Source organism: Musca autumnalis, unplaced genomic scaffold (genome assembly GCF_047663935.1).
Source record: "Musca autumnalis isolate F117 unplaced genomic scaffold, ASM4766393v1 scaffold_5, whole genome shotgun sequence".
NCBI classification, from domain to species: Eukaryota; Metazoa; Arthropoda; class Insecta; order Diptera; family Muscidae; genus Musca; species Musca autumnalis.
Window position 1 is genome coordinate 152,755,525 of NW_027412088.1, and position 25,811 is coordinate 152,781,335.

A 25,811-nucleotide genomic window follows, 5' to 3' on the forward strand; every position below is an offset into this window, starting at 1 on the left:
GGTGTCTCTGTTTTAAACCCAAGACGAGGTTGGGATTTGGAGTTGCATTATCAACCGGTGTCGTAGGGGATGGAAGATACCAAGGAAGGGTCCTGACCGGTTTTAACGTGGCAAAGCCCAGGATTTATCATGGTCCCTTTTCATCTCAAGTGGACACTGACCTCCCCGTGGTGTTACATGGGGAAAACTGCCTTTAACGCCCGTTAAATGTAGTGAGCTAACATGTGCCGCGCGTTCACCCATAAGAACGTTAGAAACTTGGGTTTGGGCGTCGGGTTAGTAACCCTCCACTAGAAAAAACAGCCTACTATGAAAAAACGAAAGAAAAGAAAAACAAATCCGTCAAAAGTTGACGACCCCCGCAAACTTTTTAAGGGCCATGATCTGCGAATCTGCACCTACAATGTTCGCACTCTTTATAGAGAAGGTACAGTTTGCAGTTTACAGCGCTTAGAAGAAACAATGACCGTTGCACTGCCCATGACATTAAAATCATTCTAGGCGATTTTAATGCCAAAATTGGAAAGGAGAATATCTTTGGCCCAACAGTCGGGAAATTCAGTCTCCACAGTGAAACATCTGACAATGGCATGAGGCTGATAGACTTTGCAGCTGCAAAAAACATGGTAGTTAGCAGTACCAGATTTAATCATCTCGATATTCATAAGGGCACCTGGCTGTCTCCAGATCAAAGAAGAAGTAATCAAATTGATCATGTTGTGATAGATGGAAGACATTCATCGAGAGTGTTGGATGTACGATCGTTCCGAGGCGCAAACATTGATTCGGACCACTACCTTGTTGCAGCAAAGGTACGTACCCGTCTAAACGTTGCAAATAAAGCACGAACAGACACAACGCGGAAGTTGGACATTGATAGGCTGCAAACACAACAGATAGCCACAGCATATTCAACTCAACTAGCCCAATTGCTTAATGAGAGCACTCCTTGTCCCGATAACATAACAACACAATGACAAAATATTGCCCACTCCATGCAAACAGCCGCAAAATCCATACTTGGATTGCAGAGACCACTACAAAGGAATTCATGGTATGCGGCATATAGAGCTACTTTACAATCAGTAGCAACGCGTAGCGCACGAGAGAGATATTGGGAGAAAAGGAGAGAAATGGAAAAGCGGGAGTGTGAAAAAATCGAGATGTACAGGAGCCAGAATGAAGTCCGAAAATTCTACCAAAGAGTGAAACATCAAACAGATGGCTTTGGTACAGGCACATCCTCCTGTAGAGACCAGCAAGGTAATCTGGTAACATATACAGATAGCGTGCTCAGGATATGGAAGGAACATTTTTCCAATCTGCTGGTATCCAATAATAGCGAAGACGATGACACCACAGATCCAATCCCACAAGATGGTATAGAATGTATACCACCCGGCCAAGATGAGGTAAAAACAGCAATCAACCGGCTGAAGAATAATAAAGCAGCAGGAGCCGATGGCTTACCAGCCGAGCTGTTTAAAACCGGAGGCGACTCGCTGATAAGGTGTATACATCAGCTAGTTATCACCATCTGGCAGGAAGAACGCGTACCGGACGATTGGAACCTGAGCATCCTGTGTCACGTCCACAAGAAAGGAGATAAGACCGTATGCTCCAACTATAGGGGCATAAGTCTTCTCCCTATTGCTTATAAGATAGTGTCAGGGATATTGTGCGAACGACTAAAGCCAATGGTCAACGAAATAAATGGACAGATCGACACATATCACCTTTTTGTCGATTGTAAAGCAGCCTTCGACAGCCCGCTGCGTTGAAAGGTATTGCAAGCCATGTCTGAATTTGGTATCCCCGCAAAGCTCATCCGGCTTTGTAAAATGGATTTAACTGACACGAGATCCTCAGTTGAAATAGGAAAGAACCTCTCCGAAGAGTTTTGTACCAAAAGAGGTTTCAGACAAGGAGACAGCCTTTCGTGTGATCTCTTCAACATCCTGCTGGAAAAGATTATACGAGATCCAAATGTGAAAAGAAATGGCACAATTTACACCAATAGTCACATGTTACTTGCTTATGCTGATGACATAGACATCATGGGACGATCAGTAAAGGAAGTAACTGATACCTTTAGGAAGGTCAAAGAGAATCTGCGAAAGTGGGTCTGGCGGTAAACGGCGAAAAGACCAAATTGATGGTGTCGACGCGCAAAGCGTCCATAGAGCTCGGACCAACTGTGGAAGTTGGTACCTATAATTTTTAAGTAGTTAAAGCTCCGAAGCATGGGTACTTGCACAAGCAGATAAGGCAGTGTTTGATGTGTTTGAGAGGAAAATTCTTCGAAAGATCTACGAGCCGCTTTGCGTTGACGGTGAATATCGACGTCGTATGAACCACGAGCTATATAAGCTATACAAAGACATAAATTTAGTTAAATGTATCGAGATGCAACTATTGCGCTGGCTAGGCCATATCATAAGAATGAACGATGATGAACCCGCTAAAACGGCGTATGAATACATGCCACATGGCGGTGCACGCAGAATCGGGAGGCCTAAGCTTCGATGGAGCATACAAGTGGATGAAGAAATGAAAAGGCGCGGTATTCGAAAAAGCGAACCGAAAAACAGAGAGAATTGGAGAGCTTTTCTTAGTTTGGTCTATGGAACAAATGTTCTGTAATGGGCCAGCTAAGTAAGTAAGTATTATCAACAGGTTTCCTTTGCTTTGAACCAAGGAAGTGATAAAGTCCAAATATGACTACATTGCTGACTTAATGCAGTTTTCATCTGAGGAATGTGAAAATATCCATTGCTAAATCTGAATTCGTACTTTTGACTACTTGGGCTACAAAAATAAAATACCGTCTGAGATATTTGTTGATGGTGCCCTGATTTTGACCATCAATCTACCGCAATATATTGGAGTGCAAGGTCTGCACAGCTTTTCTGTCATCCGCGAGGGACACAGAAGTTAAAACGAGGCCGCTCACAGATAACCCTTTTTGATCTCTTACAAAGCTATAGAACGGTTTCTGGTAAGCTATAAGGCATAGTAAATTATAATTATTTTTATTGTTCCATACCATACATGTGGGACCACTATGAACGGAACCAATTACTAATTTTCCTACTATTCTACCCCCGACGAAGAATATTTACCAACATTTTTCTCCCTTTTTTTCGCCCTTTTCTCTTCTGCCTTCAATTCATCTAATTGAAACCACTTCCGTTTTTCTTTTTTTCACAACTGATTGTTACTATTCCCATTGACTGCGCTGCGGATGAAGAGTTAGAGCAACACTCTAATACCTTCAAATGAACTTTAATTGTGGAAATTAAAAAGTTTTCAATTCAAAAGTTTCCTTACAGTCTCATTGTCTAGTTCTATTGCTTGAAAGTAAAGTTTATTACGACAATGTCTTCTTTTTTCTTCAACTCTCCTTCTTAAATGTTTAATTTCATGACAACTTTTGGTATTGCCAGGAGTTTTAGCAGAATTTCCCATACTCCACACGTAAAGGGAAAAGTAGAAAATGTCAACGAAGAAGAAATAATAAGAAACAGACAATGGAACAACTGGCAAGTGAATTAAAAGGATTAACCAAAAAAAGGAACGATAGACATCAAAATATTGAAAGACATACGTCTTTAGATCTCCACAAAAGAAATGTTGGAAATATCAGAATTCAACCCTTTTGGCCAAAACACCACAAAATTGAAGTGATGGTAAAAATAACAACAAACAAAAGGGCACAGATTTTGACTTGGAAAAATACTTAAGTTTCAGTATCCCACAATAGTGACCATTCATTCCCGCCCTCATAGATTTTAATATAATATCACCACCATTGTCATTATCAGCAGCATCATTTACATCATCTTCATCGTCATCATCATAGATGTCAAGCTCAACCCCATCATCTTAGCTGGCATCATTTTCGGTCGGAAGTATGCCACACTCGCAGTGAAATGACATCAAAGTGACGTTTACCACACATTGTGGTTTTTAAAAACTCTTTTTTTTTGTTGTTGTTAAATTTTTTTTACAAACATTCCGTAAAGGTTTTATAACTGTTTGGATGGTTATCCTTAAATTCCAGCAGTAGTCCATCATAGTAATTCTCAACTTCGCTTCTCATTCTCTATCTCTAGTGCTTGCCCACACATACCACAAACGAGCTTTTGGTATTTCCACCCCTACCCGCTCGCCAGACATACCTTCAGCATTACACAACATTTTTGGTCACTGCTAAGTGTCCTTTTTGCCTAAAAATTTGATGAGAATTTAGTGGAAATTAAGTAGAAAAATGAATTGCAAGATAATTAAAAAGTTTTGCTCTCTTCTTTTCCCTTCTGGTGAGTCATACGTTGCTAGGTAAAAAGGAAAAAAGTATCAAAAAAAAAAAAATGGAAAAATGGTCAACATTGAAAATGGGGATTATTTTTGTTAAAATTTAATTATAAATAAAAGCTCTATTTTAATGGATTAAATGTTATGATTCTGTCCAAGTTTGATTTTACGAGAGTGAAATATAAGAAAACTTTCAAAGAAGCTTCCGACAAACGATGACAAATTTGTTGTAATTTTTGTTTTGTTGTATAATTGATTTTGCCATTATATACTTTGAGGTTGGATTTGATGCCTTGGAAAATAGTTTGGAAGATGTTATCAGGTTAGGTTAGGTTGAAAAGAGGGGCGAGTAATCGCCACATGCCCTGGTGGACATACACATAAGCCATGAAGTAGGCCTGTTGTGCGCTCTAGACTAGGTTTTTGAAGAAGGGGACTCTGTATTTTATTTAAGGAACTCTGTTCCCTTAACAAAATCTCGTAATTGTTTCAGGTCGTCTACAATTACCTGACTAAGATCTGGTATTGTGTCGTTCCCTAAAAACTGGGATCTGATGTGTGCGAAAGAGGGGCATTGGCAGAGAAAATGCTAGAATGTTTCGTCATCTTCTCCACATGCCCTGCATACGCTGTTTTCTGCACAATTAATTTTGTGCATATGAGCTTGTAAACCCAGGTGACCTGTAAGGACACCTGTAAGTCTACTCAACTCTGCCTTACCTAGCAGTAATAGGTATTTAGTTTTTTCCTCATTTGGGTCTCCCCATAGGATTTTTGCAGTTTTCCCTAATTCCTCTCTATTTCTTAGGGATAAGTGGGCATTTTTTGCCCAAGTTTTTAACTCTAGCCGAGACGCATTTAGTGGCTTTGCGTTCCCTAAGTTTACTGTTTCTAATACCCTTCCATTTTTTGCCAGAGAATTTGCTATCTCATTACCTCTATTCCCCGCAAGAATTTATGCCTCGCATGAGGCAGCTACAATTGATTCAGGTATACGGTCCGATACAATGTTATCCATTGACTCTCCCGTTGTTACCCGTAGAATGTTTTGATGGTATGTTACGTGGTCCTTACTGATCCACTCGTCCATCGCTTTAAGTCGGATAGCTGCGACAGCCGCTTCATACCATATCTGGATTTCTATTGGGTGTATATAGAATAGTTTCTAATGCCCTCGTTGGTGTTGTCCTCTTTGCGCCGCTTACACTTAAACAGCACATTCGTTGGACTTTCTATAGTATTTTAATATTACACTTTTTATCCATTGCTGTCCACCAAGTTTGCCGAAAAACACGAAAATATTTTCAAATTTTTTGGATGAAATTTTTTTGTTTATTTTTTTTTGGTTTATAAGACTCATATTGAAATTTTGCGTAGAATTTTTCGTCTAGAACTAAGATTCATGTAACTTCCATGCATCAGCCCGGAAAAAGGCAAATATTTTATAAAAAATACAGATAAACATAAAAATTGGAAAATATTTTCCTGTTTTTTTTTTTTGCTAAATTGATTTTGATTTTTTTATTATATATTTTGCCGAAAAACACGAGATTTTGGGCCATTATCTCAGGATGTATGGGCTTGGCCCCGAAAAAAATTTCGCCGTCGTAACAAGAACTTTTTTCCCCATATTTTTTGTGGGAGGTACCCGAAGGACTGGACCGATATATTCCATATTCCAACCTGATTCATAACTAGTTGAAATAATACTATGTGCAAAGTAGGACCATCCCTGTGAGAGTTTTCTTGCGAATTTGAAATTTTTGTTGGTGCCGTCAAGGTTTCTTGGAGCTTTTAGGCCATTATCCCAGGATGTATGGACTTGCCCCCGAAAAAAATGTGTACCGCTGTAAAGAGGGCCGAGAGGACAGCCTGCCGAAAAAATGTAAAAACTTTTGGAGACGAGGTCCTAAGCAGTGGACCGATATAATCCACGTACGTAACCCGCTCTATGTCTGGAGGTAATGTTAACTTATGCAAAGTTATGACTAATTCGGTTACTCCCTTCGAGAGTTGTCGTGCTCACCATTTTAGCGAACATTTTTTAACTTTTGTGTGGGAGACACAGAAAGGAGTGGACCGATATGACCCATCTTCGAACTTAAACTAAGTTTGGACAAAATATTACGAAAGCCAAAATTTGAACCGAATCGGTTCACCCGTTCGAGGGTTATCGTGCGCTCCAGCCAGCCAGACAGACAGACAGACGAACGGACATTGCTCAATCGACTCCAAATTGTCTGAAACACATTTCGTCCAAACATACTTGGGGTTTAAAACTGTTATTTCGATGAGGCACATTTTGCCCGTATGAAAGTGTATATGCCCTCGTTAGCATAAATGCTGAGGGTATAAAAAAAAAAAAAAACAATTTTCTGACACTGTTTCGTGGTTCACCACTTTTGGTCTGCCAGGTGACGGCTTCAGTTTGACCCTTCCTTGTCTCTCGGCGCGGTAAATGTTGTTGTACACCGTGTTTAACTTAAAAGAGGTGACCCGATGGGTTGCTTCGTTCGAGACTTATCGTGCGCACCAGATAGACAGACTGGCGGACGGGCATGGCTAAATCGACACCAAATTGTCTGAAACATATTTCGTCCAAAACATACTTAGCGTCTAAAACCATTATTGCGATGAGGTACATTTTTGATCGTATGAGAGTGTATATTCCGTTTTTAGCCAAACGGCTGAGGGTATAAAAAGTAGAAATGGGCGGTATTTGCCCCGCTTACATATGTACATAGGTTACTTCCCAATGAAAACGCCGATACACTTGTCTCATATTTTTAGCTCTACGAAAGAGAAATAATCAAAACTTATTAACATAACATAATCGTATCTGTTTCTTTCCAGGTGAGTTTTTTCCACGCATCGTATTACGTACATACATATCTTTATAAGGGTAAGAAATTATATAATAGTAAAACTGTGAAAAGGTATAAGTCGGCTTTGTCAACAGAAAAATACCGTCCTTCACAAAATAAATATAAGCAACAATTTCAAAATAATGTAAACAACCAACTTCTGCATTACATATAGGGTAAAAAAATTGAAAAATTAAAATTTTTCAAGTCAAAATTACAAATTTTACTCTTTACTAAATAAGTCCATATTTATATTAGGCAATTGTCAGTTTGATGGAGAGAGTGGTGAGGCATATGGTAACCCTTTGCCTCTCAACACCCTCTCTCATCAACAAACTGCCAATTGCCGCAAGGAAAATTGCCTAATGTAAATATGGACTAAGTAGTATTAGCACAGAGCGTGTGTGTCGGAGTACATAACCGAGTTTTTTTGTTTGCAAAATAATGGGTAAGTAAGTTGATTTGTAAGTAGTTATGCCTACAGAAAATTACTATGTGAACCCGTTATTTGGTAATGAGGGGTTTTGATGGGAATAACATTTTGTCACAATCAGAAATGTGGATCATTAAAATAATAATGATTTAAATTCTCACGTATGTTAAGAACAAACCCATTTCAGAAAATTTGGATTTGGCCTAGTCTGTCTGGCAGGCTGGTTAACATCAATGGTGTAACCGATTTGGTCCAAACTTTGTATTCGTAATATTTCTACCCAACCAAAAAGTTTGAAAATGAGACACTCCACTCCTTCGGTTGCTTCCTCCGCACAAAAGTTCAAGACCTTTTAACTAAGAGTAATATAAGGGATGTTCTGAATTTGTTTGGATGTTTTATCAAGGGTAGTTCTTATAAAAAAACAGTTATTTGAAATTCAGTTTTGGGAAGAGGAAAAAGTCTGCGGGGGCCAAGTCCGTAGAATACAGTGTTTGATAACATGATAACGGTTTTTTGGCCCAAACCTCACTCACAAGCATCGATGTATGGGCTAGTGTGTCATCATGGTTCAAAATCCGTTAATTCACAATTCAGATCTCGTATATGGCATTTTTCGTGGCACGTCCATACTTCCTGAGATAATGACACAAAAACCTAAAAAAAACATACCGACACAGACTTTAATGACTTCTGAGTAATCCTAGGTTACCAAATAAAATGATAGGTGGGCACGATAACTATCGAAAGGTGTGCCTGACATTGGGCAACCCTTTGCACATCTCACAAACGTACACCAAGTTCAAAGGAGGCCTATACTAGACAGTCCTTCGACTACCTCTTCCACAAAAGGTCCCAATTTTGGCCTAAGTGTAATTAAAGGATACGAATTAAAATTTTCTCCTTGTGGTCCTGATTGTGACGATATATTTTTTTTCGTTTACAATTCCATGCTTGCAAAAAATTATTGGCCAAAGCACTAAAAAAATTACTATGACAAACTAAAATTGCTGGTGATAACCAGTAGTGCGATTCTCTAACTCATTTTTTGAGTTACCGACAAAAATCGGTAACATTAAAACGCAAAATTATGAATGAAATGTTCAAATAAAAGTTGACAACACTATTGCTGTCGGTAGAACGTTGCGACTACTTTCTACTTGTCGCTAACTTACCGAATAATATCGTTAATTACCGAAATTATGAGCATTTTAATTTTACCGATTTTTGTCGGTAACTCCAAAAATGTGTTAGAGAATCGCACTACAGATTACCATTAAAAGAAGTGGTTCCCAACGAATGCTAGTGAAGGTATATATACTGATACGGAATTAGGGTTTATCTTAATCCCGTGTAGACGTTGTTTTACTCCCCGATACGATTTGTACCAAGTAAAACGAGGGTTCGTTTCAGATTACGATTCTACAATGCTTTATTGACTATACTTCAGTTATTCAGACAAGACTTCAGTTCAGTTAGTTTACACTTTACTTCTTCACTTACACTGACGGTTTAAAGTCGCGGTATAATGTACAACTAAACTGCCCACCTGCACCGCTTGCGTGTCATTGACTCTTCTAGTATCCTTCATCTGGGAGGTTCTACAATGTTCAAACGAGATCCGAATACACATACACTCGTATACAAACAGACAAATTAAAGCTGCCTTAGCCACCAAGGCGCCCTTGGGCGCTTACTGTGTGTACAAACACGATCGCACTTGTGGTGAGTTTCAATCTTACTCTCACCACCGATAATTTCTAACACGAAATAAACAGAATAACTCTCGTGCATGTGACAGACACAAACTGAACAGTTGTTGGCTGTCCCTGAATTAAAGTAAAGAACTAATAAGGCAGCGGTAATAAATACAGTAGAGCAGAAGGGGGTAATAATGAATAAAGTCACAAAGTAAGCGACAACTGAATGCACAACAAATAAAGAGAGAGAAAGAGATAATACAACAAAACAATGACTAAGTAAACAGTGTAAATTAAGACCATAAAGTACAGGTAGGCCAAGTATGAAACTCGCTGAAAAATACAACCCTGCAGCCATGGCGTAAAACGTCATGGTGCAATAATAAAGTTGGATGTATCTGCATAGTTAGCCCGTTTTTCAAAAACATGGAATTTAGAATTTCACTGTTTATATGTTAAAAATACCAAATATAGTAAAAAAATTACTTTATTAAGGCTCCAGAATATTGTTGCTAGAAAAGTGTTCCAAAAATAACGAAAGTTGTACGCAAACTTATGACAGTGAAAAAATGTAATTATTTTATGTTCTACTTGACAAGTTTGGCTGATCTAACATCGTGATTGCTGGCATTCGATTTGCAGATACATTTCAGCTAAAATTTTTACAAAAGTTGTAAATTTTACATTCCCGTACTTTTGGAACAAATTGCAATTAATATCAATATTTGACGAATCGTTCTTTAGCATGTATTACTATTAAACAATTTAATTTTGCCACACGAATAAAAATAATTGTCATGTCACACAATGGTGGTTGTGTGGGTTCGTATCGTCGGCTTTCTTTTTTCAAAAAACATCTTGGTCGTCTCTAAAGAGAAATTAATTAAAAATCGTTTGAACTTGTTTTTAATTTTAGGATATAGCGTTCATTCCATTCACCGATGCATCTACCTTTATTATTACATAATGTCAACAACAATAAAAATGTCAACCCTACTTTTGACAGAATAGGCCATAATATGAAAAAAAATTGTAATCAGCTGTTAGCTGTGGCCTACCTGTAATTCTTCTACCATGATTAAGACCAAACTATAATTTCATGATTGTTGTAAGCTCCAAACAATAGTTTTTGTTGCAAAACTGATACAAATAAACTAAATACCTTAGTCCATATTTATATTAGGCAATTTCTCTTGCGGCAATTGTCAGTTTGATGACGAGAGAGGTGAGACATATGGTAACCTTTTGCCTCTCAACACACTCCCTCACCGACAAACTGACAATTGCCGCAAGGAAAATTGCCTAATGTAAATATGGACTAATATAAATTTACATTACAATTCAAATTCATCAATTATCAGCCTGTTTATGTACGGTGTACCCCAAATGTCTTCGTTTTCCTTGTAATCTGGGAAATGGTTGTCGTACCTTAATGATCAAGTTAATTTTCAAGAATAAACATTCCGCTCAGTGTGTTAGCTCTGCTAATCTCAAAGAAATCTATTCTGTCAAATACCTGATTTGTCGCATTCAATAATGAAGTTGCATTTTAGAGAAGCCCAAAATTATATGTACTATGTCTTTAGGTTATTAAATATGAGTTCATATTTTTCATATGGCCACTAAAGATCTGTTTAGTTTTGTGTCGAATATAAGAAAAGACTTCTAGAAATTGCACAATATTATTGATGTAACTGCACAAAATTCGGTCATAAATGCTGTTCGAAAATATTGAACAGATACCAACCCTCCTTTTGTAAATGGCGTAAAAGTTAAATAAAGTCTAGGCATTACACGTGAATGCAAAAATGCGACTTTCACAATTGGGAGGGACTTCATATACTTCCTTGAAGTTAAGTACTCAATTTTGTGTTTATTAGTGCATTGAAGGTGTGAAAAATTACAATAAAACCGGATTACTTTAAAATAAGAAATTTAGTCGATAGGAATGTACTAATATTATAGTGATATTGAGCCATACCGCAGTTGGTGGTGTTTACTAATTGGAATGAATAGATGGATTCACATAAAATCTATGATAAATTTACATTATTGAGATAAATATATATCCCCGTTCAGAAAAATTGGGATGACTTAAGACGACATCAATAAATTGCATAATTGAAGTATATGACTTCTAATATTAGGTTACATCTGATGTATATTACTTCAAAACGTCAAATACCAATTTTACCAATTTTAAAATATTTTAGTGTCCATTTTGGTAAGTTCTGTTAGGGAGTAAGAAGACTTTTGTGGTGTCGAAATATCAAACTTTTTCGGCTTTGGCGTAAGAACTTCTTTATGGTTCATTAAAATCCATGCCGTTCGTTGGTATTGTTGAGGTTACGAAGTTTTTCGGCAAATCATAAACACACGACCCTAACGCATAGGATTAGCATTCATAAGAGAGCAAATGTTTTGATTTGTTTTTGTTTTGTGGCTAGCGTGCATACCCACTAAACAATTTTTACCGAGGGCTCTGATATTAGATTCTTTTAAGTTTGTTCAGAAAATGTACGGAATTCTCAAAATTTCCCTCAGAAATTGAAGTGATCTTCAGCAAGATTTCGTTCAAGAATTTCTGCACACTTTCGTGCGCTTGTTTTCGAAAATGTTGCGAGTAATCTGCACATACTCTAATGAGAAATTTTGATTCGTTTCTCTCTCTCTCTCGGGAACAAAATTGCCGAACATTCGTCGAGAGTTGATTTAAAGCGGTGGTGCTCATAATATTTTGTGCATTAGTCTCTCTGAGCGAGTATTTCCTTTGCTAAACCACGACAGATGAGAATAAAGAGAACATATATGTATTGTTGTTGCAGTCACGTTAACGTATATGGGTGATCTTGGCTGATTTAAAGGCAAGCGAGAGTTTTTTTGTCTTCACGATATTGCTTGTTTTTTTTAGTTATTTTGCAGCTGTTAAGTGAATAAGACGTAACGGAACAAGTTATTTTGTGATGAAATTGGCACATGTTTTACAATAAATGAAAGTGTAAGATTGTATACACATTTTCTAAAACGTTGCTTATGGTTAGGTTGAGAAGAGGGGTGATAAGACATTAGAGTTTCTTTCCGAATTCTAAACGAAAAAAAACTCGATTGAAAAGAAGGGAAATTTTAAGGGAATTTTCGATTTTCTGCACAATTTCGGAAACAACTCTAAAAGAACATTCAAAAATGGACAGAAAATAGGATGAATTTCGGATACTTTTTCAGAATATCGAAAAAAATTCTGATGTTTGAATCAAAATTCGATATTCGTAAAATTATCGGACGTTTGATCCGATATTCGGCAAAAAATTGGAATATTTTCGAACGTTTTATCCGAAAATCGGAACAAATTCTGTTGATTAATACGAAATTCGGATGTTTGAATTCGGCTTGCCTCTTACAAGCCTTAATGGCGCAGAGGCGTAATTGTACTGTAATATTTGCTATATGGATTAAATAAACATATTATAAAAAAAAAAAAACTTCTCAATAATTGTTTTCTTTATATGTTGAACTTTATATGTTTCCATATGACATTACTCTGTTGTTCTTTATTTGGCGTATCTAAAATAGAATTAACAATATTAATTATTGTATTTTTACAAATTGTGTATGCAAACTTCCCACTTTAATTTGCAAACAAAACAAAGAAATTTCCTTTGCCGTTGATTGTAAACAATCGACTCTCAATCGAAGTTCTGGAATTTTGCTCGCCAGAAAAAGGAACGAATCAAAATTTCTTTTCAGATTATGTGCAGAGAACTCGGAAACTAATCGGAGAAAACGAATTAAAATTTTCCTTCGGAGTAATCGAAAAAAATAATCAAAATTTTCCTTCAGAGAATGTGCAGAGCACTCTGAAAATAATCGGAAAAAAGGTTAAGAAATCTCGGGAAAATATCTGATATTAAAACAGCCGCACATTATTACAATTTGCATTTTTGTTTTATCATCGTGCTTTTACATCAATTAAAGAAAACAAGTCATTTGTGGGACACTGTATATCGATAAGAAAATAAATGCATATGAAATACTTCCAAAATCGTGTGTGTTTTTCAAATTTGTTTTTTGTTTTGAAGCAAGGGCAAAGAAAATAATATTTTGAAAACTAAAGTTTGGGCGTGTTTCATTCGCATACATTTTCATATCGATATATATATATATATAAACAGGCTGTAATAGAAATTCGTGCGCACGATAACTCTTGAAGGCAGTAACCGATTTGTCCCATACTTTTCACATCGTAATATTTCTACCAGACATAGATCAGGTTCGAATATTGTTACCTTCCACACAAAATTTCAGAAAACTGCTGTTTAAGACCTGCTTCCGAATCACTTTGATTTTTTGCAACAACTTGTATTCGCTGCCCTCATTACGACGGTACAAGTTTTTTAAGCGTAACAAACTCTACGACCATCATGAGTAGAGTTACGATAACTTTCGAGTGGGAAGTGCAAACATTTTTCGATATGCAAATTTTAGACAAAGTTCGAGGTTGGTTCTTATCGGTCAACTGCTTCCGGTACCTCCCCGCTAAAGCTCAAGCTCCCTAACATGGTACGCGCGATATCTCATAATCGAAGCAATCGATTTGGTTTAAACTTTTGATCTAGTCATATTTTATCCAAACTTACTTTAAGTTCGAAATGAATGACTCCCATGTCGGACTATGGATATTGCCGATACATTACTTAAGTTACCTCCTCCGCAACACTAGAGCTAAATACGTACTTGTTTAGGGAAATTCCCAGAGGCTGAGGGTATATCTCTGTTTGCAAAACCGACTGATTCCTTGTTTACTTGTTTCAACTTATTTTAACTGAAAAGAGAATTATGTTTGGTACCCTTTTGTACATATATTATTGGTTCCAAGAGGCACCATTTGATATATTTTTTGTATTTTAGAACACATCCCACAGCCTTTCCCAATATTACAATAATCTTCACATTCAAATTCGCCTTTTACCCAATATCAGTGTTAACTTTTTGCACCCTGAAAATACGAATTTTCAAACTCTACATCTACACGTTCGCATAATACCAACGTACTTGCAATATTTCAGTACCATTAGATAATTTTCATATGTAAATTTAGTACCAACATTGACCATCATGTCAAATTCGGAATTCTAGTTTTACCGTTTCTCTGGGGTTGATGAATCAGTCAACTCAACTCGTTTTTATTATAGATTTCGATCACATATTATACCGGTGTATAATTTTAACGACTTTTTGAAATCCTCAATAAATATAATCTAAATCTCAATTTTGGTACTTGATTGACCTTATATAATAACTCTACTCTGTTATACCTCCACATGATATGAGCTTCGCTAATGTTCCTTTATCATTCATTCAGGTACATAAAACGTACACAGAACTTACGCAAAAATTGCACAAATAAAAAACTTTTTTAATACACCTACACGCCCGCACTGCCATTAAGTGGCAGGACCATAAAATTTTGTTTCAATGATATTGTAAAATGATTATGTCTTACTTGGAACATAACAAGCTAACGAAATGCATGTGTTTTGTATGATTTGATGACCATTGGTGATAGCTTTTCCCATCCATGCGTAGGTGGTTTCCACTGAAAAACAAAAACATAAAATTTCAATGTCACCTCCGCATGCTATCGACTTTTTCTTCCTTGTCAAGACGGTCACCAACCAACCGCCACCATTGCCATCTCATTGCAGAAGGAAATGGTTCCGCATGGGAATAATGCGAAAATCATATAACAGGATTTTGATAAAAATCTTCAAACGTGCTTGCATTCCGTTTCCGCTTTCCAGGCAAAATGTTGCTATGCTTCTTGTATTATTTTCGACTTTGGTTTAATAGCAAATTCTTAATCTTAAAAGGATTTTTATTAGCGACGCCTTTTTTGCAGGATATATTTTTGTGATTTTGTGACTGTTTCATCAGGAGCAACAGCAGCAACAACAGAAGCTGGTTGGCATCCACAACCATAAAACTCCACGACCAGAAAATAAAAATACGCACACAGAAGGAAAAAAACGCAACACCACCAGAAGCAAGAACATCATCAGAAAAGGACCTTCAATATCAGAGTCACATCTCTTGGTCTTTACGAAGCATAACCAAAACCATTAGCCATTATGTTCCTGGGGCAGTTTTGTTTTTCTCCTTGTCTTCGACATCTTCTTTTTGTTCACTTGGTCCATATGGTGAAGAGTCATGCATTCTTACGCAGCCCAAGTTGTCATTATACGCATTGTCGTTGTGTCGCTTCATGTCCCCCTTCATTGTGCAATATGACGCATCTTTGCTACTGGTGGTACTGCAATTGCCGGGTCCATTACATACCAGCAGTAAAATTTTGTGGAATCGCTTGCGTTTTGTCATCATAAAATTTCATTTTTTGTTGTTGTTCGTCTGTTTTTCTTGTTATCTTCACTTGAGGTTTGCTGGCAAAAAAAAAAAAAAAATATCATTGCTTCCCAAGAAACGACAGATATAAAGTGGTGGTCTCTTGTAGTAGTTGCATGTACATGGACATTTGCAACGGCAAAAGACAAAATGACAAAAAAAAAAAAACGAAGCAACTAAAGTGAAATGCAAAAACATTTATTGTTCTGATCTTATTTTCAAAGTAATATTCCAGTGTCATGTTTTTTGATACTTTCTAGCGTGTAATGGAGAAAAACGACAGAAAAACATTTTCGTTAAAAAGGATTTGATTAAAATTGCGTATGAAGAAAGTTCAATTTGAGCAAAATGTTTTCATATACATATGCTTATATATGTAGTGTCTCTGTGTTTTTACCAAAAACTCATATCAATGTGTTGAAGAAAAATAACAAGCAGCCACCACTGGACCACTTAAATATAAAACTAAATTTCCAAAGATTTATGTTGATATATCAAAATAGAAGGTCATGGTTTTGAAACGGTTCACGCGGCTACACTGGACCATTTAAGCAGGAATATAAAATTTAAAAATAAATTTCCAAAGATTTATGTTGATATATCAAAGTGGAAGGTCATGGTTTTGAAACGGTTCAATTTTCTCTTAGCAACATCAGTAAACTACCAAAATATATACTAACAACATGTCGGTGATTTTTCTATCTTGTCGTTCTAAGTGAGTCCTTTGTTTTGTACATTCTTCGCAAGATTCGCAAGATGATTTTTGGTTGTTGGTGCACGCAGAAAAATTTATGTTAGAAATATGTTTGGATCCAAACAAATAAATGTTTGGGACCGGTTGCAAACAAATATATGTTTGGATCCAAACATAATATGTTTGGGTCCAAACAAATATATGTTTGCAACATTTTGTAACATATCTCAATTTGATATGTTTGTGTAAAACATATTTTTTATGTTAGAACATTTTGTTCATGGGTGGAGAGAGGATGTTTGTCAACGAGAGTAATAACAGTGCTCTCGCGGCTGTGGAATGCTGCTTTATAATAAAGAGTTGTGTGTTTTGTATAATAGAAGACGTAGAAGCGAAGAAGGGGGCTTTGGTGGCATGTATGCGTCAAACTCGTGTGTTTCTTGTTTTGTTGTTGTTAACCAACGTAGCGACGAAGAGGATAAGAAGAAATGGTATGAATTATTTTGTTTTTTCTTTCTTCAGTGTTTTAGTTGCCAGCGTAGCGTCAAGACGGTAAAGTGAGTGAATAAATCAGTGTTTTGTGTTTTCTTAAAGAAATTGTGCTTTTTAGTAAATTAAATGCCCAATACATTTTATAATTGAATCGGAAAGTTGAATGGAATTATTTTATTGGAGAAGGAAGAAATCGCATTTAATATTGGTAATTACATACATACTTAAGTATATTTGAAATATGGCATATCCATATTTATTTATTACATTACATAATTATTTGATTCTAGATGCCGATTCCCCGCTGATGATTTCAACTATGAGGACAATTTGTTTTATTTCACAACTAAGGAGAAGCGTTCAACTACGTTTCTATATATGTATTTTTCCTTTTTAAAAGTGTGACTATTTACAAATTATTTCAATCAGTTTTTCTTTTATTAAAGTGTGTTATGTATTTCTTTGGAATTTTGTATGTACCTATGTGTTTGTTGTTCTTTTGCCTTTCAATAAAAAGCCATAACATTTGTGTGTATACTATAGAGCAGGAGGAGGCATTGTGACTCACAAGAGAGCCCATGTGCTCTAAGTGAGCGTAAATTTGTTATCGCTCACAGCCTGTGTAGATGCTAATACGTTGTGAACAACAACAAATTTACGCTCATTGAGAGCACAAGAGAGACCCAAAAATTTTCTCTGCCTCACTCTGCTATAGAGATAGCCAGTGAGTTCTTACTGAGAGCAAGTGAGCACACATTTTAAAGTGTTTTACATTGAATTTTACGCTCCCTTGCTCTCAGTAAGCGCCCACTGGTGCATGTGTTTGTTTTCTTTTTGTGCCTTTTGGGTTTGTATTTTTTGGCAAACAAACATATAAAATGTTTGCACCCAAACATAAAACTGTTTCCACCCAAACATATCTGTGTTTGCACCCATACATATATATCTTTGCACCCAAACATATATTATGTTTGGGACTGTTGCAAACATATATATGTTTGCTGCAAAATATGTTTGGGACATATGTTAGAGAGGCCGTTTTTTTTTGCGTGTGGTTTGTATGTCCCACCAGGTTTCATTGAAAACTAACCACTCCTGTTTTCTGAGAATGTCGTCGGTCACATTCCATGTTTCCGCCTCTTTGGATTGCTAAATAAATATGTTTAAATATTTCCAGCCAAAACGCCCAAATAACGCATAAACTCTTTATTTGGGCGTTTTCTGGGAGCAAAAAATGCCTCTCCAACTTATTTCTAAACATATTTTGTAGCATACATATATATGTTTGCAACAGTCCCTAACATAGAATATGTTTGGGTCCTGCAAACAAAAATCTATTTGGGTGCAAACAAATATACGTTTGGGTGCAAGAAAATATTTGTTTGGATGCAAGCAAATATTTGTTGGATGAGATATAAATGCAAACCCAAAAGAAAAAAAAAAAACACTTACACAGACATTTATAACACTGTGCAACAAAATGGAGCTCAAAGTCTGGGGGGTGGAAAATTCCTATTGGAGATGAAAGCCCTTGGTGAGTATATACAGAACCCCGAAGGACAGATTCGCCGTGAGTCGAACTTTCGCGATATGGCGTGATGAATATTTGGCTGGAGACCCTAAAAGCCATCTGGAATCAGCGTTATATCTTTGTTCGCTGTTGTTTAAGCTTATATTTAAGATGACATATCTTCAGTCATATCAAATGAGGATTTTTTTCGTAGAACATTTCGACCTTCTAACATGCTTCCTTCAATGTCCTTTTCGTCCTTTATTTCAAGAACCGCAATAAAAGTGGCACAAGATGACATTTTTCAGCTTAGGAATATTCTACAAAAATGTCGCTCGGAAGATTTTAGGTACGGTTCCCAAAGACATAAAATCGATAAAATCATGTTTAAGCGGTCGTTTTTCACTTTTACCCGAATCTTGCTCAGACAGCCCTATATCTATTTATTTCAATACATTATTGTTAACCTATTGATGATCTAGAATTCTCGGAGTCATTAAAACAGTTGTATCTTGTTTTGCTAAGCACGTTAATTTCATTATTTTTTGGAATAAATATCCGGATATCCGAATTATGGAACCGGTTATTCTGATATTAAAACCGAATTTTTATCCGGTTTTATGAACCGAATAACCGTATATGTATATCATTAGAAAGCTATTAAAATTGTCCAACAGATATGACTAATATGCATTAGACGTTTTAAGCGGTTATGGTGCTGGAACCCGCCATAACACAAAGGTTCGACTCACGGTGGATCTGCCCTTCAGGGTTCTGTATGTCCACACCAAGGGCTTTCACCTCCAAAAAGAATTTTCCACCCCCAGGTCATGATCATAATTTTTTTCACGCACAGAAATGTATCCCCACAAACGTTAAAAAACGGTTCAAAAATACGTTTTTTTTTGTTCCAGCACCATAACCGCTTAAAACGTCTAATGCATATTAGTCATATCTGTTGGACAATTTTAATAGCTTTCTAATGATATACATATACGGTTATTCGGTTCATAAAAACCGGATAAAAATTCGATTTTATGTCTTTGGGAACAGTGTAAATGATGGTGGTTGTTTTTTGTTGTAATGCATAGAATTACCAAACACAAAAGCAACAACAGACTTATAGATACATACAAAAATCAAAATACAAGAAATACATACATAACAGACTTTAATGAAAGAAAAACGGCATAAGATAATTTTTAAAAATGAAATAATAATGTAGTGTCACACTTTTAGAAAGAAAAACCAAATAAAATCTTTTATAACATATAGAAACATTCTCCTCGTTATGTAGTGAAAAATAAGCTAAGGAGATGGAGATTAGTTTTGGATAGGAGAAAGTAGATAGAAAGTGAAGAGACAGGGGAGAAGTAGAAAAGGTAATAAGAGAGTGAAGGAGAGGAAAACAGATGATATTTAGAAGATAGATTAACTAATATACTTAAGTTAACCCGCCCCATAGCCATTTGAGGCCTCTGCAGTATGTTAGCAAGGCTGTGGGGTCGGAAGAGGAGAACTGAGACAGGGATTCTGTCATGTGAACGCTAAAAAGCCTGTGCCTTTGGGCACTCAATCTGAGACACGGACAGAGAAGATGTTCAATTGTCTCCGTCTCCTCCACGTCCTCACATAGCCTACAGTAGTCATTGCTGCTGTTATCCCATTTGCAAGTCATAGATCAAATGTTGCAGTGACCAGTAATGATCCCAACAACAATTCTAATCTCCGACTTGCACAACGAGAGGGGAAACAGTTCTACTCGCCGAGATTACCGACCAGTTTGACTTTGCAACCCGACATCCAGGAGCATCTAGCCAAGTTCTTTTGGTTTTCTCAACGTAGAACCTGGTGAGTTTGTCTATGAAATGACAAAGCGGAGGTTTCACACCAACTTCCAATTGCATGTTGGCTGATTGTGATCCCCGCCTCGCCAGTTCATCCACAATCTCATTTCCCTCAACACCACAGTGACCAGGTACCCAACAAAATCTTACTGACATACCACAGGTTTTCAAGATAGACCTACAATCTCGAACGATTCTAGACTTTATAGTGAAAGACCCTACTGCTTTTAGCGCTGCCTGGCTGTCTACATATATAGTGACTGCCCTGTTTGCTAAGTCCGTCCTTCCCACTAGTGACTCTAGGGCCTTCAATATTGCAAAGACCTCTGCCTGGAAAACACTACAGTTGTCATTAAGTTTAAACGAGTAACTAATGTTCAGATCATCAGAGTACACACCAGCACCAGTGCCATCTTCCATCTTCGTCCCATTAGTGAAGATAGATAGGCTATCCGGAATTGGTCTGCACTGAACCCATTCATCCCTATCGGGTATTATAATGTCAGGTATAGTGAAGTCAAGAGTTGGTAAAATGTAATCGGTCTCACCCCCTCTGTTTCCAAGCACTAGCTGACTATTCATCCGCTGTAGAACGTTTGCAAGCAATGAGCAACGCCACATGTCAAGTTCCCTAAGCCTCAAGGTACACCTGGAGGCCTGATACTGTACCAAAATGTCCAGAGGTTGGATATTTAAAACAGCATTCAGCGCCGCCTGGGGTGTGCTTTAAATAGCTCCAGTAATAAGAATTGACGCGGCACGTTGCACACTACATAGCTTAGAAAGGTTTGATTTATTGCTGAGTGCGTGCCACCAAACAAGACAACCATAGGTCGGGATAGGACAAACCACAGTCCTATACAGCCAGTGTATTACATGTGGTTTGAGACCCCAGCTCTTACCTATGATATTCTTGCAAGAATATAGTGCAATTAAACCTCTTTTTGTTCGCTCCTCGGTATTCCTCTTCCAACAAAGCTTGTGGTCGAGGACCACACCAAGATACTTTGCTTCCGTGGAGAGGCTTAATTGCACACCATCTAGAGTTGGTGGAACGAAAGCAGCAATCTTTCTCTTCCTGGTGAAAAGTACCAGCTCTGTCTTCGTCGGGTTCACACCAAGTCCATTATAGTGGGCCCAACGTGAGAGCTTCACTAGAGCACCTTGCATAAGTTCAGACAGCGTAGATAAGAATTTTCCGCTAATTAGAATGACTACGTCATCTGCATACGCAACCACCGCGGTTTTTAGCTTGTCGAACTCCGTAAGTATCCCGTTCAGCACCAGAAGCCACAGCAGGGGTGGTAAAACTCCTCCCTGTGGCGTTCCTCTGGTGACCGACTTCTTTATAGAACTCTCTCCTAAGCTCGAATTGATTAGCCTACTATCAAGCATTCTATCGATCCAATTTATTAGAATTGAGGGGACACCTAGTGATTTTAGAGCAGAGTGAATTGGTTCAAGTTTCACGTTATTAAGCGCGCCTTCTATGTCTAAGAAAGCAGCTAAGGTGAAACTTGAATCATACATATTCTTCTCTATACAACCCACAACCTCGTGTAGCGCAGTGTCTGTCGATTTACTTTTTACGTATGATTTATATATGATCTGATTTCCAAATCTAGTAGCCTTTCTAAAGTCTTAAGAAGAAAGGAGGAAAGACTTATCGGTCTATAGTCTTTCGGCAGAGTGTGACTTGGTTTCCCAGCTTTGGAAATGTAGGTCACAGTTACCTCCTTCCATAGCGCCGGTATGTACGATAGCAGAATGCATGCCCTAAAAATCCTCCAATCAAAACATGCGGTGCGTTTTGAAGCATCGCTGGGATGATACCGTCAGGGCCGGGAGACTTTTAGGGCTGAAAAGTGCTGATCGCCAATGAAATTCTATGATTACTTGTTAAACCGTCAACAAGTTCACTCCAGCTAGCATCCTTGCAGCCTGGAAAGTGTGTGCTTGCCAACAGGTTAAGAGTCTCCTGAGCTGAGGTAGTCCAGGAGCCCCTCATTCCTCTTGATGCTCCTAATGGTTTTCGGGTCCTTTGAAATCACCTTGCGGAATCTTGCCGCTGCGCTAACTCCCTCTATAGTCTCACTTAAGCTTATCCAAGAATTCCTCTTGGCCTTCCTAACCTCACTCTTATACTTATTGAAAGTATCTCTATAGATATCCCAATCAGTATCTAGTTTGGTCCTACTAGCTTTGTTTTATGCCCGCCTACTGGTTTTCCTTAGATCGGCTAAATCCTTGTTCCACCAGACTGGCTGAGATCTCCTACCAGGATACGTTAATGGGCAGGTCTTCTCATAGAAATCCTGAAGAACCTTTGTGAGACTTTCTACCTGAATGTCAATTTCCTCTATTGTGCGAGGTTCGGAAATTTCACACAACCTGGAAGTGACAACAGATTTAAAAGATTTCCTTCTTGGCGGTTGCCGCTTACTTCTACAAGAGACATGAAAGTGAATCGCTCTGTGGTCCGAAAAGGAGCACTCTTCCGATACTCTCCAGTCTGCTATAGAAGTATCTTCCTCCCTTATCCTATTACGGAAAGTGGCAGTATTGCCAATATTACATACTCGTAGATTATTAGCTAAAATAAAATCGAATACGGACTCACCCCTTGCGTTTGTATCACTGCTCCCCCAGTGAAAGTGATGAGCATTAGCGTCACAGCTCATTATCAAATTTACACTGCTCATCGTCTTCTCCACTAGCTTCCGCAGCAGTCTGCCGGGTGGGTCAGGTGCTTCATACGGCATGTAGACCGAGGCTAGCACCAAGGCTCTTCCAGAACCTGCTTCTAGCCTCACTACTGTCGTATCCCCATCACTGTAATTGTAGAGTTGAATAAAGCTTAAACTTTTCTTAGCTACTATACAGGTTCTTACCCCCCCGTTGTGTGCGGAGAATATTGAGTAACGCCTATAGTTTAGCCCAAAAACCCTATTTTTATAGAGATAGGGCTCCTGGACCAAAGCGATGTCTACTTCGGTTTTTGTGAGGGCGATGAGAAGTTCGGCAGCCGCAGCCCTGCAGTGGTACAGATAACAGACAATACTATAACAAAATGCAACAAATTCCACAAAAATACCCGAGTTTTACGCCGATTTTTGCAAGCACCAGTGGCTTTAGGTGGGTTATTGAAAACTCAAAAATCGACTCGAAATCGGGGTGACCTTATATGGGGGCTATAAGAAAACGTGGACCTACGCTGACAAAATTTTTCAAAGATATTTTATACTCATTGAGGACTCACTGTGCCAAATTAGAGCCAATTTGGTTGTAAAATGTGGCTAATTGGTGAAAAATACCTTAAATCGGGAGGTGCGGTTATATGGGGGCTATATCAAAACATGGACCCAGAGACTCCATTTTCAATATCAGATGTTCTCTTGATATAAGTAAGATTTGAGCCAAATTTCGTCAGCCTGCGTCAAGTGGTTCGGCAGTTAAAGAGTTTTTACCCAAGGTTTGAGTAAATACTCGAAATCGGGTTACCCTTATATGGGGGCTATAAGAGAACGTGGACCTACGCTGACAAAATTTTTGCAAATATATTTTATACTCATTGAGGACTCACTGTGCCTACTTTAAATCGGTAGGTACGGTTATATGGGGGCTATATGAAAACATAGACCCAGAGACCCCATTTTCAATACCAGATGTTCTCTTGATATAAATAAGATTTGAGCCAATTTTCGTCAGGCTACGTCAAGTGGTTCGGCAGTTAAAGAGTTTTTACCCAACATTTGGGTAAATACTCGGGTATTTACCCAAGTATGTATTTACCCACTTGTTTCAAGTATTATAAAACTATCCATTTTGAAACGATTTCACAACCTAAACCCAGAAATAGGGTGTAATATGTTGTATTGGCGATTCAATATAGTAAATACCCAAATATATACCCACAAATGGGTATTTACCCGGTATTTACCCAATTTACCGGGTATTTACCCATTGGGTATTTACCCACTGTCCATCTCAAGATATCTTCCAACAAAGTTTCCCTGAAAGGCGAAGATCCTTAGTGTAGCCACAGCTGAAAATGAAAACTTTCTCTGTAATATTTAAGCTTATAAACTTTTGTGTTTGGAGGAATTGTCTAATGTATGCCTTTAGTGCTCTTGTCGAACCCAAATACTTCCCCTATAATTATCATGGATATTAAAGATATCACTCCATCTCCTACCATCATCTTCATCAAACCATAAACGTTTAAGATGGTTCTAATGCATTTGTGTTAGTGCACGCATATGTTAGCTATAGCTAGCTATTAAACTTAAGTGTTTGTTTCCGTTTCCAATATATCTATGTAAGTGCGTTAAAGAATGTCTCTATTTGTGTGTGTGTGGGTGTCCAGGGTGTGTTTGACTGTGTGTGCGTATGCTTGTTTTGTGCAACGTAAACAAATTTAATTGCTTGTATCCGTTGCACATTTTATGATCGAATACATTTAATAGCAAAAATGTAAAAAGCTCATACCACACCACAACAAGGACAACAACGAGCATTTATATAAAGTACATTCTTATGCACGAACAAAAAAAAAAAAAAAACACTTCCATGTATGTACGTGTGTTTGTTTGGTGGAACATGTAAACATATCCGCAGTAGTGCATTTGTAAGTGTCGCTTCGTTCGTTGTTGACGACGTTGGCGTCACCGATAATGTTGAGTGGCAGACACTGTGCTGTTATATGGCTCCCTATGCCCTGTACACTGCTGCCTAAGGTGGTGATGACGGTGATGGTTGGTGTACATCCTTTCATTTAAGGACCACTTGTGGGATACTCCACACATATCTTCCCATTCCGCAAAAAAATGACTTCTGTGAAATAATAAGCCACTAAGTATCTCCTGTTACCACTCCATCTTTCTCAGTTACTCTTTCTTTCTTCTTACCCATTCTGTTAGGATGTAAAGTTTAACCTCACTCATTCTGCCGGAGTATATCTTTCCGTTTATTCACTTGTTTTGCTAAAGCATCATTATGGTATTGTCTGTCCCGGTGTAGCTCCGATGGCATGTAATAAAGTCATTTTGATACAACCACCACCACAAAAGGCTTGAATTAAACGTGGGGACGTGGGTCGTAGAGGTCGGTATAGAAATATGCAAATGATGAGCCATTCCATGAGAGAGGGGAAGAGTGTAAATGAGAACAATAGTAATGTAATTAATAAACGGGTTTGCATAGCTGTGAACGAGACCACAAGGATAACCTTCCGTAGCGATTTCAAAACGTTCCTTGGACAGTCTTTAAACTGCACTTAAGCGAGCTTTACAGCTTTTGGGCCATTGCACATCTGCACATCTGTCAAAAACTGTTGAACTTTGTGTGATAGGTACCCGATGTTGTGGGCTGTATGGAACACTAGGACCTGCTCTAACTCTGTGCCACCCCTGCGTACGTTCCTGCCAAGGGGTAAGGCAGAGAAGACTATAATTTCCGATCTCATCACAGATTCCATTAGTTTTTGCGGATATGCTCTCTTTGAAAAAAGAGACGTTTTATAATTTTTATTTCGATTCCACATTCGGTTCAAGAGACATGCC

The 25,811-nt window shown here is 37.8% G+C and overlaps 1 protein-coding gene across 6 annotated transcripts in view; it reads left to right on the forward strand.

Moving 5' to 3' along the window:
- The window catches only part of LOC141387296 (matrix metalloproteinase-2-like), an 872,424-nt gene that overhangs the window by 202,481 nt on the left and 644,132 nt on the right, over positions 1-25,811 (forward strand). Inside the window, exon 4 of one of the 6 annotated variants that reach the window (XM_073956779.1) lies at positions 7,168-15,313. The exons of the other annotated variants lie outside the window; for them this stretch is intronic. Within the exon in view, the coding sequence (XP_073812880.1) occupies positions 7,168-7,171 (4 nt within the window). The 3' untranslated portion in view covers positions 7,172-15,313. Of the gene's footprint in view, positions 1-7,167; positions 15,314-25,811 lie in introns of those variants that run through there. 6 annotated transcript variants of the gene reach the window in all.